General features: G+C 45.8%; 1 protein-coding gene across 1 annotated transcript in view; it reads right to left on the bottom strand.

Moving 5' to 3' along the window:
- Positions 1-12,949, bottom strand: part of LOC147614965 (uncharacterized) — a 59,514-nt gene extending 46,565 nt beyond the window's left edge. The window contains exons 1-2 of the mRNA XM_086780261.1: positions 12,807-12,949; positions 12,360-12,673 (exon numbers count right to left, since the gene is read on the bottom strand). Of these exons, the coding sequence (XP_086636387.1) occupies positions 12,360-12,616 (257 nt within the window). The 5' untranslated portion in view covers positions 12,617-12,673; positions 12,807-12,949. The remainder of the gene's footprint in view (positions 1-12,359; positions 12,674-12,806) is intronic.
- Between the last annotated feature and the right edge of the window lie 442 nt (positions 12,950-13,391).

Here is a 13,391-nt window from a genome sequence, read left to right as displayed (position 1 = left end):
TGCTGCGTACCTTCTGTACCAGTCGACTGTACTTTCTATACATTCGATTGAAGTTTCAACACTGTACCTGCTTTGACCAAACCTGCAGAGTACCTGTTCGCATTGTTCAATACAGTGCTTCGTAAGAGTACATTCATTGTACTTCAACTGTACCTGCAGTCTATTCGCATTGAAGTCAACTTGTACCTGCTAACATCACACTGTGGTAAGCATTGCAAGTTTTAAATATTGGGCATTTTCATTTTCTCTGTGAAAATATACAGGCACATCAGGCAGATTTTCTAGCAAAGAACTATACAGGTTTTTTGCACAGTTTGGGTGCAGCAAATTTGGGCATTTTTGGGGCATTTTGGCATTGTGTACGCCATTTGCTGCTCTACTCAATCATTGGTGCTTTGAACTGCACATTCAGAGGATTGAGAGTGCAGGCATATTTGGGTGAACTGTATTCACTGGAGTACAGTTATTTTCAGGGTTTCTGCTATTGGGTTTTTTGATAAACAGGTACAACATTGTGCGTAAGCATAATGGCAAATCAACAACAAAGTGATGTATTCACATATTTGTCTAAGGAAGACAAATTGGATGGCACGAACTACTCCTTGTGGAGTTTTATGCTGAAAAATGTGCTTGTGGCAAAAGGTCTTTGGGATTTTGTTAGTGGTGATGAACCACGTCCAGGTCCATTGGCTCCAGAGACTCCTCCCCAAGGGGGTGCTCGTGGACGAGGACAACAGGTACAGGCTCCAGGACAGCCATTGCCTGTTCAAAGAACAAATGCTCAAAAGACATGGGATGCCAGGGATGCACAAGCTTTGTCACTCATTGCATTGTCAGTACAGAGGTCCATTATACCTCATATTCGTTCAACTGGCTCTTCACAGAATGCATGGGTGACTTTGGAGCAGATGTATGCTGCTTGTAATGAGGCTAGGATCTCATTTTTGAAAAGAGAGCTGGAAAATCAGAAAATGAATGAAGGAGATGATATGTCTAGCCACTTAAACAAGCTGCAGGATTTGAGAGAACAACTCATCAATGTGGATGAGATTATTCCTGAGACACAGCTTGTGTCCACCATCTTGCACTCTTTGCCAAGATCTTACTTGGCTTTTCATACCTCTTTGAACCTCAGCATGAGGAATGCTGTTGAACCCAAGTATCAGTAACTTGTTGCTCTCTTACTACAAGAGGAGCAAATGAGGAAGAATATGAATATGAACACAAATGCTGAACAAGCATTTACTACAGGTCAAAAGGGGAAAGGAAAAACTCAGCCAAAGAGTGCAAATCAAAATTCAGGTGATGGTGGTTCTTCACAGGATACCAAGAAAAGTGATGGACAGCCCAAGAAGAAGGGCAAATGTCATTACTGTAAGAAGCCAGGTCACTACATCACGGAATGTAGGAAGAGGATTGCCAAAGAGAAGGCAAAGGAAGCTGGGATGTCTGTTAATGATGCTTCTAAAGCTCCTCCAGAGACTGCTTCTTTTGTTGAGGACAGGGATTACTGTTTTTATACATGCAGCTATGATGCCTCTTGGTCTTCACAGGCACTCAGTTTGACAGAGCATGCATGTACTTGGTATTTTGATAGTGGTGCCTCAAAGCATATCACATCTCGCAGGGATTTGTTTAGTCATGTTGGCCCTGCCCCTGTTGGCAAAACTGTTCAATGTGCCAACAATGCTTCATATCCAATTCGTGGTATTGGGGAGATTCAGCTCACAGCCATTGATGGCTCCATTCTCCGCCTTACAGATGCCTTATATGTACCAGGGATAAAGAAGAATTTGTTGTCCATTTCTTCTTTAGCACATTGTGGTATGCAAGTCCACTTTGATGATGATAAATGCATGGTCAGAGACAAAGCTAATGCCTTGACCTTGATGCTTACTGGTACATTATGTCATGGACTTTATCAGTTGGATGCATTTCAGCCAGTGGATCAGTCTGCTTATCATGCATTCACTCTTACTCCAGCTATGGTTGATGCGGAGTTATGGCATGCTCGCATGGGGCATGTAAATTTTGGTAGTCTTATGCTTATGCAGCGACATAACATGTTTACAGATCTACCTCTCAAGGAGAAGCCTCCAAATCACATTTGTGAAGGATGTATTTTGGGAAAAATGCACAGGTTTTCCTTCCCACGGGCTAAGAGCAACTGCAAAGTTGCAACTTATACACAGTGATCTTTGTGGTCCCATGCAGACGAAGTCATTAGGTGGTTGCTTCTATTTTGCAACATTTATTGATGACTTCTCTCGTATATGTTGGGTCTATCCTTTGACACAGAAATCACAGGTATATGATGCATTTTTGGCCTTTGTAGCACTTGCTGAGACAGAGTCACGATGCAAGGTGAAGACTCTCCGTTCTGACCGAGGGGGGGAATATATGTCACATATGCTGAATTCCTTTCTTGGGAGTAGAGGTATAAAACATCAGTATACTACTCCTTACACTCCACAGCAGAATGGGGTTGCAGAAAGGAAGAATCGGTCACTCATGGAGATGGCCAGATGTATGCTAAAGGCAAAAAGGCTACCACATATCTTTTGGGTGGAAGCAATCATGTGTGCTTGTCATATTTTGAATCGATGTCCCACAAAGGCATTGGTTTCTATTACTCCTTTTGAGGCTTGGCATGGCCGCAAGCCTTCTGTATCGCATTTTCGTATCTTTGGGTGTCTTGCATATGCACACATACCCAAAGAGTTGAGGAGGAAGCTGGATGATAAAGCCACAAAATGCATTTTTGTTGGGTATAGCCGTGAGAGCAAGGGCTACAGGTTATATGACCCACTATCCAGGAAGATATTCACTAGTCGGGATGTGATTTTTGATGAAAAATCAGAAATATCCATGGCTGGTTATGAGGCAAATCAGGCTGAAAATGATGTGTTTGAAGGTCTACTACCCATGGAGTTTCATTCCATGGTTGGTGATCCAACTCATGAGGGTACAGGACAGCCAGCAAATGATGTAGGTGGTGCAGAAATCCAGCAGCCAAATGAGCCAGAAGCTGAACCAAATATGGGGCAGCAGGCACCACAGGTCAGACATATACCTAGATGGTATGAGGACATTACAGGACAGCCATTTAGAGGGTCCTCTTGCTGGTCGTACTCGTAGGGAGACAAGGACCAATGAGCATGCACACATCATGGATTTGAATCTGGTTATGGCAGCCAGTTTACAGGATGATGATGAGCCTGATTCATTTGTGGATGCACGAGATAATGTGCATTGGAACAAAGCCATGCAGGATGAGCTTGATTCTATTAAAAGGAATCAAACATGGGATTTGGTTGATCTGCCCAAAGGCAAGAAAGCAATTGGTACTAAATGGGTCTATAAGTTGAAAAGACATGCAGATGGATCCATTGACAGGTACAAAGCCCGTCTAGTTGCAAAGGGCTATGCACAGAAGAAGGGCATTGATTATGAGGAGACATTTGCTCCTACATCCCGTATGTCGACACTTAGGTGTGTCATTGCATTGGCTGCACATCGTGGTTGGGTTGTTCACCAGTTGGACATAAAGACTGCATTCCTACATGGGGACCTCGAGGAGGAAGTTTATGTATTTCAGCCCATGGGTTTTGCAGAACATGGTCATGAGGGGAAAGTTTGCAGGCTGAAAAAGGCCTTGTATGGTTTGAAACAAGCTCCACGAGCTTGGTATGCAAAAATAGATGCTTTTCTACTCACTCAGGGATTTGTGAACAGTCCATCAGAGGCCACTCTGTATGTAAAGAAAGAAGAGACAGATCTGCTGGTCATCAGTCTTTATGTGGATGATCTCTTGCTCATGGGATCAAATGATGACAAAATTGCAGCTTTTAAGGAGATACTGCAACAGACATTTGACATGTCTGACTTGGGCCTTGTACATTACTATTTGGGCATACAGTTTGTGCAGGATAACAGAGGCATTGGGTTGTTGCAATCACGCTATGTTGCTAAACTTCTGGAGAAGTTTAAATTTCAGGATTGCAAGCCTATTTGGACTCCTATGGAGCCTGGGATGAAACTGTCACTACAAGATGACAGTGTTTCCTTTGATGCCACTACATATGCTCAGGCTGTTGGGTGCCTTATTTACTTGTGTAATACAAGGCCAGATATTCAGTATGCAGTCTCTCAGTTGAGCAGATTCATGCACAGCCCGCGGTTGTCACATTGGCAAGCTGTGAAGCGTGTATTCCGTTATTTGCAGGGTACCTTGTCTCTTGGATTGCTTTATCCTGAGGGGGGTGACATGCAGTTATACGCTTACAGTGATTCAGATTGGGCTGGTGATTTTGATACCAGACATTCCACTAGTGGAAATTGTTTCTTTCTTAGCTCTTCATGCATTTCTTGGCTAAGCAAGAAACAGACCACAGTGGCCACTTCGTCTTGTGAGGCAGAGTACAGAGCAGCCTACACTACTACTGTTGAGTGTGTTTGGCTGCGTCGTCTCATGACTGATATGGATATTTCAGTGGAGGAGCCTACACCTATCTATACTGATAGTCAGAGTGCCATTGCTGTGGCCAGGAATTTTTGTTCGGGAGAGACTCCAGGCAGGAGATATCAATCTGATCTACTGTCCTACAGATCAGAATGTGGCAGACATCTTCACCAAGGCATTACCACGTCCGAAATTTGAAGCATTCCGCAATGCTTTGAATTTGTTTCCTTTTGGTGGATGATGTACAGTGATCACATATCACTCCAGGGGGGTTTGTTGGGTTTTATGCTGTGTATGCACCCAGAGGAGTGCTAGTGATCATCAGTAGATTACTGGGACACTTTTTACTTCAGTTAGTGGAGGTTTTTTCCCCCAGTTTAGTTCAGTTTCACTTATATGTAGTTTATAAGTGTTTTGGTCCACCCGGCACATTTTATGGCCGGACATGTGAACACTTATCTTTAGGGTCACTATTATGTGGCTATTGTACTTCACTTTGATCATTAAGCATATACTGAAGTCGTGTTCTCTCTCTCTCTTGGTTTTCCATGCCTGCTTGAAGCTTGTGTAAACCCTAACCCTAACACTTCATTGCCTTCAATCCATCCTTCTTCTTGACCAATAAAACTGGAGCACCAAAAGGACTTTTGCTTGGATGTATATGACCTTTATCCAACAACTCTACCAATTGTCTCTGAATTTCTTGAGACTCTGAATAAGAAACTCGATAAGGAGCTCGAACTGGCGGTGGTTGTCGAGGGATTAGATCAATCGTATGATCTACGGAACGTCGAGGAGGCAATGTCGTTGGCAGCTCGTCAGGAAATAAATCCATATAAGGTTGAAAGAAGGGCTGCTGTAAATAAGAAATATCTGATGGCGAGGATTCGGATTGATCAACTGTATTGTCTTCTGCTTCTCGCAACATAACTAAGGCAGAAGTGCTGTCGCATTTTCGCACTAAGCGTTTGACTTGCATAGCAGAAACCACAGTAATCGGCTTAGAATTAAACAGACCTCGTAATTTCATTTCTCGATGATTATGATAAAGTCGAATGAAATGATCTCGAAAGCTGATCAAAGGATCGTACTCATATAACCAAGACTGTCCAAGGATCATGTCATAGTGCGACAAAGGCATAATAGAGAAATTCAGTTGATCCTGATAGTCCTGAATCTGAAAATGCAACTGCTGAATCCGTTTACTGCAATGCAAGAAAGAACCATCTGCAAGTTCCACTTGGAAAACTTCCGCACTCTGCTGAGTAGGTAATTGCAACTTGCTGACGAGAGCAATTCCCACAAAATTAGTTGAGCATCCACTATCAACAAGAACATTGATAGGATGCTGGCCAATAAATCCCAATAAGCTCAAAACTTGATTGGAAAGGTTAATAGACACTGAAGTATGGTTGTGGGCATTTAACATTAAAGCACTGACAACTTTAGAAACTCGCACTGCATGAACCACCTGCTTGCCTTTTTCTGGCGCAGAAGGATGATGATGATGTCCATGTTCACCTTTTGGACAACATTCCATTATGAAATTCTGGCGAGAATTACGCTTTGGGCACACATACCACCTGTGTGGTCCATTGCAAATTGTGCAAAGACCTGGAGGGTTGTCTTGAGAGGTTGAAGGTGCCGATGTAGAGGCTTGCTGACCTACTGAGGTATCGCCGCGAAAATTGCGACGATTGTTGGATCGGCGACCTTGCCAGTTGCGTCCTCGATTTCGATTGTTGTTGTTGGAAGAGGATCTTGTTTGTGAGGCTGCTGCCTGACCTGAAAATCTAGGCCGAAAGATATTCCTCAATTGCACACCACAGGTGATTAACCATGTGAAGCACATGACGCTGGCGAGAGGCATATGGGAGCACTTGGCTTCTTTGTACAACAGGGTGTCACCCATGAAGCGGATATCCTTGGAAGTGCAGATGCGGGTTATGAACCCTGCAAAGTCTTCAACGATGCGGGAACACATTAACAAGCTGCAGGCCCTTCAGCAGAAAGTCCTTCAAGCTGGGAAAGAGATATCATCCAAAGATATGGCCATCACGTTACTTTCCCACTTGCCTGGTCACTATTCTGCTTTCTATTCCTCGTTCATCACTAGTGGCAAGCTCAGCACCATTACTTGGGAGGAGCTTGTGCCAATGGTCTTGGACCAGGAGGAACGTTTCACGAACCCTCCTCACGGCGGAGGTTCGGAGGCCTTAACTGGCCAACGGTCGAAAGGCCGTAATACCAACAAGGGCAAAGGGAAGGCTTCACCGGAGAAGTCTTCCGAGAAGAAGCCTGATCCAGAACGAGAGAAGCTGAAGGCCGAAAGATCGTGTAATGATTGTGGCGAGAAAGGCCACTACTGGAGGAAGTGCCCTAAACGGACAAGGAAGAGTGTTGAGTCCTCAGCCTCAGCTGCGAAGACTCCGGCATTTGTGCACTTGGAGATGGTGGACTCCGATGCTTCATCATCTTCGAGCGAGGAGGCAGTTGGCTTCACCGCAAAGGATACCCGGGAATGGATTCTCGACAGTGGTGCTTCCAAGCACATGACTCCATCCCGTGACTTCTTCCTAGATCTGAAACGGCAGTCAGGTCGTATCTTTATTGGCGATAACTCCACTATTCCGATACATAGTGAGGGCCAGATGGAGATTATTCCCGACGGCAAGGGGGGCAAGCATGCTTCCCGTGTTCTTTATGTCCCTGCTCTGGGCTTTCATCTTTTGTCAGTGCATGAGGTATGCAAGACTGGCTTTCGGGTGGAATTTGAGGAGCATTCAATTGCTCTGAGGGACCGTGAGACAGGCAAAGTTGTTTGGGAAGGCGGTGTGGAGAATGGCATCTACAAGCTCTCTGCACTCTCCTCACTGACAGGCTCTCAGGTCGGAGATTTGTGGCACTTTCTTTTTGGCCACTTAAATGTGGATGCTTTGCGGCGCGCCTTCCGGGACCAGATGGTGGTTGGCTTGCCAGATGTTGGTAGTAGGCAAGGACGCTGCAGTTCTTACATACGTGGTAAGTAGCACAGGGAATCCTTTCCGAAGCAGGCTTCCAGGCGGGCTTCGAAACCTTTGGAGTTGATTCACACTGACTTGTGTGGACCACAGCAGATACCATCCTTGGGAGGATCTCTCTACTTCATGCTGCTTGTTGATGATTGTACCAGATTCACGTGGGTCTACTTTCTTTCACAGAAGGACCAGGCTTTTGCTCAGTTCAAGGATTGGCACGTGATGGTGGAGAAAGAGTCTGGATTTCAAGTCAAGACTCTCAGGGCTGACAAAGGAGGTGAATTCTCCTCGACTGTATTTTTCCGGTTTTGTGCAGATCATGGCATCAAGAGGGAATTGGCAAATACTGGATCGCCTTCGGAGAATGGAGTTGTTGAACGTAAGAACAGGACTGTGGTGGAGATGGCGAGGACCATGCTGGAGCATCGTGATCTTCCTCGTCCACTTTGGGGTGAGGCTGTGGCAATAGCTGTCCATACCATTAACCGCTCTCCGACGACTTCTGTACCCCATATGACTCCATTTGAGGCATATTTTGGCAGGAAACCCGATGTCTCGCACTTCCGTGTCTTTGGGAGTGACGCGTATGTACATATTCCGAAGAAGCAGAGGGGGAAGCTTGACTCCAAGTCCCGCAAGCTGGCATTTGTGGGGTATAACTCTCTTTCCAAGGGATACAGGTTGTATGATCCAGAGAGGAACGAGATTGTTGTCAGCCGGGATGTGGTCTTTGACGAGCATGTTCCAGCATCCACTGTCGAGGAGCTGCCACTTCTTGGAGATCCAGAGGAGTCTGATGATGATTCCCAGTCTACCACTCCAGTTGATCCACCTCAGTCATCACAGGAGGTTGAGCCCGCAGCTGGAGTTGAGCCCCCGCGATCACAAGAGGCTCCACGATCTGTTCGAGTACCTAGGTGGTTGTTAGACACCCTTCGGGAGTCAGGTGTCACGGAGCTACCCTCCGAGTGGACCACAGAGGACGGTCCTCGAAGATCACATCGAGTTCGAGATAAAAGCAACACGGCGGAGCTTCTTCAGGTGAACTATGCTCTTATGTCTCGTATCATGCGGGATAAAGAGCCCACTTCCGTAAAGGAAGCCCTTTCACAAGATACTTGGAGGGAAGCCATGCAGGTGGAACTGGACGCCATCGAGAAGAACCACACTTGGGAGTTGGTACCGAGGCCGTCGAAGCGGTCAGTCATTGGTGTCAAATGGGTCTTTAAGACCAAGTACGCGGCTAATGGGTCGGTGGACAAACACAAAGCCAGGCTCGTGGCTAAGGGTTATGCTCAGCGGCCATGCATCGACTACGAGGATACCTTTGCACCGACAGCGCGGATGACCACGATTCGGACCGTTCTTGCCCTTGCTTCTTCTCAGAGGTGGCCCATGTACCAGATGGATGTAAAATCGACGTTCCTTAATGGTGACCTGCAGGAGGAGGTGTACGTTGAGCAGCCTCCAGGCTTTATTGTTCCAGGATCGGAAGGGATGGTTTACAGGTTACGTAAGGCCTTGTATGGTCTTAAGCAGGCTCCCAGGGCTTGGAATCAGAAGATTGATTCCTTCTTCATTCGGACTGGATTTCAGAGATCGGTTGCAGATCCGAACCTGTATCTCTTTCGGGAACGCGGCATGGTCACACTCATCATCCTTTATGTGGATGATCTCATTCTCACCGGCGGTCATGTGGAGCACATTGGAGTGACGAAGGCTGCCTTGTCAAAGGAGTTTGAGATGACCGACTTAGGCTTACTCCACTTCTTCTTGGGATTGGAGATCTGGCACACCCAGAGGGGGTTTTTCGTCTCTCAACAGCGGTATGTTCATGAGTTGCTTGAGGCCTTTGGGATGGAGAACTGCAAGCCTATTACTTCGCCGATAGACCCGAACACAAAGTTAACCGTTACAGATCCTTGTGAGCCAGTTGATGCCTCGCAGTACCGGAAGTTGGTTGGTTCATTGATCTAGTTGCTGAACACCAGATTGGACTTGAGCTTCTCCGTGGGGCTGTTGAGCTCTTTTATGCAGACGCCATTGAAGACTCATTGGGACGCAGGATTGCGGATCTTGCGGTATCTGTAGAGTACGAAGGATCTGGGACTCTTTTACACAGGAGGGAATGGAGTCAAGCTCCAAGGTTGGAGTGACTCAGATTGGGGAGGAGATCCAGACACGAGGAGGTCTACTTCAGGATACACTTTTACCCTCGGCTCAGGAGCGGTTTCTTGGAGCAGCAAGAAGCAGCCAACTATTGCCCTTTCTTCGACAGAGGCAGAGTATCGGGCTGCTTGTGGTGCTGCTTGTGAGGTTGTATGGCTGCGGAGGCTACTAGGCGAGATGGGGTTTCCACAGAGGGAGCCCACAGTCATCCAGTGTGATAACCAGAGTTGTATAGCTATTGCTCGGAACCCGGTTTTCCATGCCCGGACCAAGCATATAGAGATACAGTATCACTTTGTTCGTGAGAAGATCTTGGCGGGTGACATCTTGCTACTTTATTGTTCGACGGAGGACAATGCGGCGGACCTCTTCACGAAGTCTCTACCTCAGGCTACGGTCAGGCGGCACTCCAGCTCCCTGGGGTTGGTTTCACAGCCAGGAGCTGAGAGGGGGTGTTAGAAGTCATCTCCTGTCTATTTGTATACACCAAGGCCTCTGTTGTGGGTGTGCCCGCCCGTATATCATTTTTCCACACTCCCCGTATTTTTTTCCTATTTTTTCCATTTTTTCTAGTGGCTGGAGGGCTGCCAGGTGATGCCAGGAGCACTCTGAAGCTGGCCGACTGCATCTGTATCAGTCGTGGGCTGTAGGAGTGCTGGCCGACTTGATTTGCTCAGGCGTAGGCATCTGGAGCTGGCCGACTGCTATTTTCAGCAGTCGTGGGTTTTTATTCAGTCGTGGGCACTTTCTAGAGCTGGCCGACTGCCCTCATGGGATTGTATATATTGCCCCTCATCCTCCTCCACTTTCTCATTCAGTATTTCCGGGATCTTGTGTATAGAGAAGAGTTTACACACATCTCTCTGTGTTTCTTGTGCTGATTATTTTCTGCAGTCTACTTGCTCTTGTCTACCCAATTTTGGATATCATTTCCGCTGTATATTCTGACAATGCGCAGCCATGGGGCATCGTGAAGAGGTGCCATCTCTTGGGAAGAGGTGCGATGGCTGCGGTGAAGAGGCACCATGCGATGAAGAGGCACCAGCGCTGATGGAAGAAGTACGCATGAAAGGGCACGACCCGATGAAAAGGCACACAAAGGGTTACCGGCAAGTCACCTCCGCACACATACCAGGTACGCCCCACACACACATCTGTGTATCTGTCTCATGTATGTGTAATTAGTAAAGAAGTTCTAGGGTTACCTCATACTCGTAAGTGTAGGTTCCATCTTTCTTCTGCTTCCATACAACGCCGGGTAGGGGAGTAGAGCGGAGAGGGTGAGAGGCTCACAACCGTAGGCCCGGAAAAAATTTTGCTCTGATACCACTGTGAGGAGTTCTGTTACTACTTAGTATTTCATCCTAATTATCTGTGTATTTAAGACTGAAACTGAAAGTAGACTCGAGAGACTTGAGCACAGATGTTTGATTGATTGATTGAATGAAACTATGATACAACAGGCTCCTTATATAGGAGTCCAAGAGACACGAATGAAAAGACACATCCCATGACAAATAGTCATGACTCTAGGCGAAGAGACACATCTTTTGGACGAATAGCTACAACCATTGGGTGAAGAGTTGCAACCATAGAGCGAAGGGGTGTGACCAGTCGTCGGAGTGTGGCTCTTGATGAAGAGGCATGTCTCTAGAGCGAAGAGTCGTGACCATCCAAGTGTAGGGGTCCTCTGTAATCATGTCACTTCAGTATCTGCAACCATGAGGAGACTGTGTATAATGAACTAAGTCACAATCGTGACAACTTATTTGTCCAAGGACCTAGCCGACTGCAGCATATGGGATATTTAGGAGCCTATAAATAGGCAAGTTCAATTCCTTTTGTCTTCATTTGATCCCTAATAGGCAATATATGTCTTAAGCTTAGGTGTTTTCCAATTGGAGGCCAGAGGCCATGTTGGCTAGAATCTATGTACATCTTGATATATATATATATATATATATATATATATATATATATCAATATAGAAAACACTTTCAGCAACATCTCTCTCTCTCTCTTCGCCTTTGTTTTGCATAGTTCTTAAGACAAGCAGTTCTTCCGCATGTTGCGCTCAAAGTCTACCAAGGCAGCTGATAGCTTAAATGCAATGGATGCCTGAAAAGCCCATGGACAATGGCCTGCATTCAATTTAATCCCTTGAAAGCAAAAATTATATGTGAAAAAGACACTCAATGAGCTAGCATAGCTACAAGAAATGGACAAAACAACATCCCTCCAGGAGGAAATAATGTTTCCCCTTTGCTTGCAAGCAGGACTGTGTTCCCATTGGGGAAACACTTCCCAATAGGAGGAATGGCAAGAAACGTTCCCTTTCCTAACAACACATGACATTCCCCTGCAAAATCCTGCCAATATTCACTTCTCTTTTGTTCCTTCTCCTCCCCAATCTTTAGTCATATACTCTCCAAAATTCTAACATGTTTATGTATTTCTTCCCTTCCCCGTCTTCTCCCCCGTCCCCGTGTTTTGCATCTCCTTTGTTGAAGTGTCATTTTCCACATTTCAACCCCCTCAAAATTGAAGTTCTTGTTTCCATTTCTATTTCTCCATTGCCCATAACCATGCTAGCTAGTGTCATGCATGTCATGGGTACCCAGCAGTTGTGACTCCAACATTTAGTTTTAACCATGAAATGTGATAATCAAAGGTCCATGCATGTCATGGTACTTGATTACATCAACACTAACCTGTAGTCAATGGTACGGAAACTTGAAGTACCCAAGCATTCCGTATCAGTCTGTCTTTGATCTTCCAGACTCAACACACTGCCATACTCGCTTTTCACCGACCACGAATCTGCAGCCAGGGACCGCTCGTCATCTGAATAATGAGATGTTGCCTCTATCTCTGCCATTCTACCCAGCTCTGCAGGCTGAACCCTGATGATCTGGGCAGCAGCTTGATGATGACCCTCCTCAGCAACAGGCCAGCGGAGACCTACCATCTCTGCGGTGAGCTGACAAATGTACGGCAATCTGGGAGCAGCTTTGAAAGCTTACCCCTAAAAAGGCAAGATTGAAAAGCAGAAACCAGTGTGAGAAATCCTTCACTCTGCTGAAGAAGAGAAACCCTAATGGCAAGATCGGGAGTTAAAAAGGCTGGGAAAAAATTGCAGAAGAAGAAAAAGCACATACCTTGGGTATTATCGGCAAGAGAAAAGGTGGAGAATTTTCCAAGAAAAGCTGGGCGGATTGTCTCGCAAAAATGCAACAGAGAGGACAAGCTAGGGTTTGCTGCGCAGAGACGAGAGAGATCTGTCCCCGAACAGGATTTCGATAATCGCAAAATGGCAATCACGAGCGTATATACATTTTGCATTATTATTTTTTAAGCTAAGGACACGTCACGTGCACGTCACTTCATTTTTGCAAGCTGACGTGGAATGCATTTTAGTGCTCAATTAAATTTGTGTGTGTTGTAGGGTGGGTGCTTATCACTGCTCTCAAAAAAAAATTAATTTGTGGGAGTGCTTATCACTCCTCAAAAAAAGAATTTGGCGCCCAAAATAAATTCTCTCATGGGTGCCTCTATTGGGCTAGGTCAGCGCAGCACAAGGCTTGTCACACTGAGGGCTCAAGTTCAAACCCCGGCATCGAACAAAAGCCCATCTGGCAAGCTAAATTCTCTCACCAAAAAACAAAATCTCCATCTCACAAAAGTGCAAGTAATCTTTGTATATTTTATAAAATTTACAGGTTTATGTTACTAAAATTTCTTAG

The sequence above is a fragment of the Cibotium barometz genome, chromosome 41, assembly GCF_041138505.1.
Source record: "Cibotium barometz isolate CiBa-2024 chromosome 41, ASM4113850v1, whole genome shotgun sequence".
Classification (NCBI taxonomy): domain Eukaryota; kingdom Viridiplantae; phylum Streptophyta; class Polypodiopsida; order Cyatheales; family Cibotiaceae; genus Cibotium; species Cibotium barometz.
The sequence above is the reverse complement of the archived record's forward strand: the minus strand, read 5'-3'. Positions and strand labels throughout refer to the sequence as shown.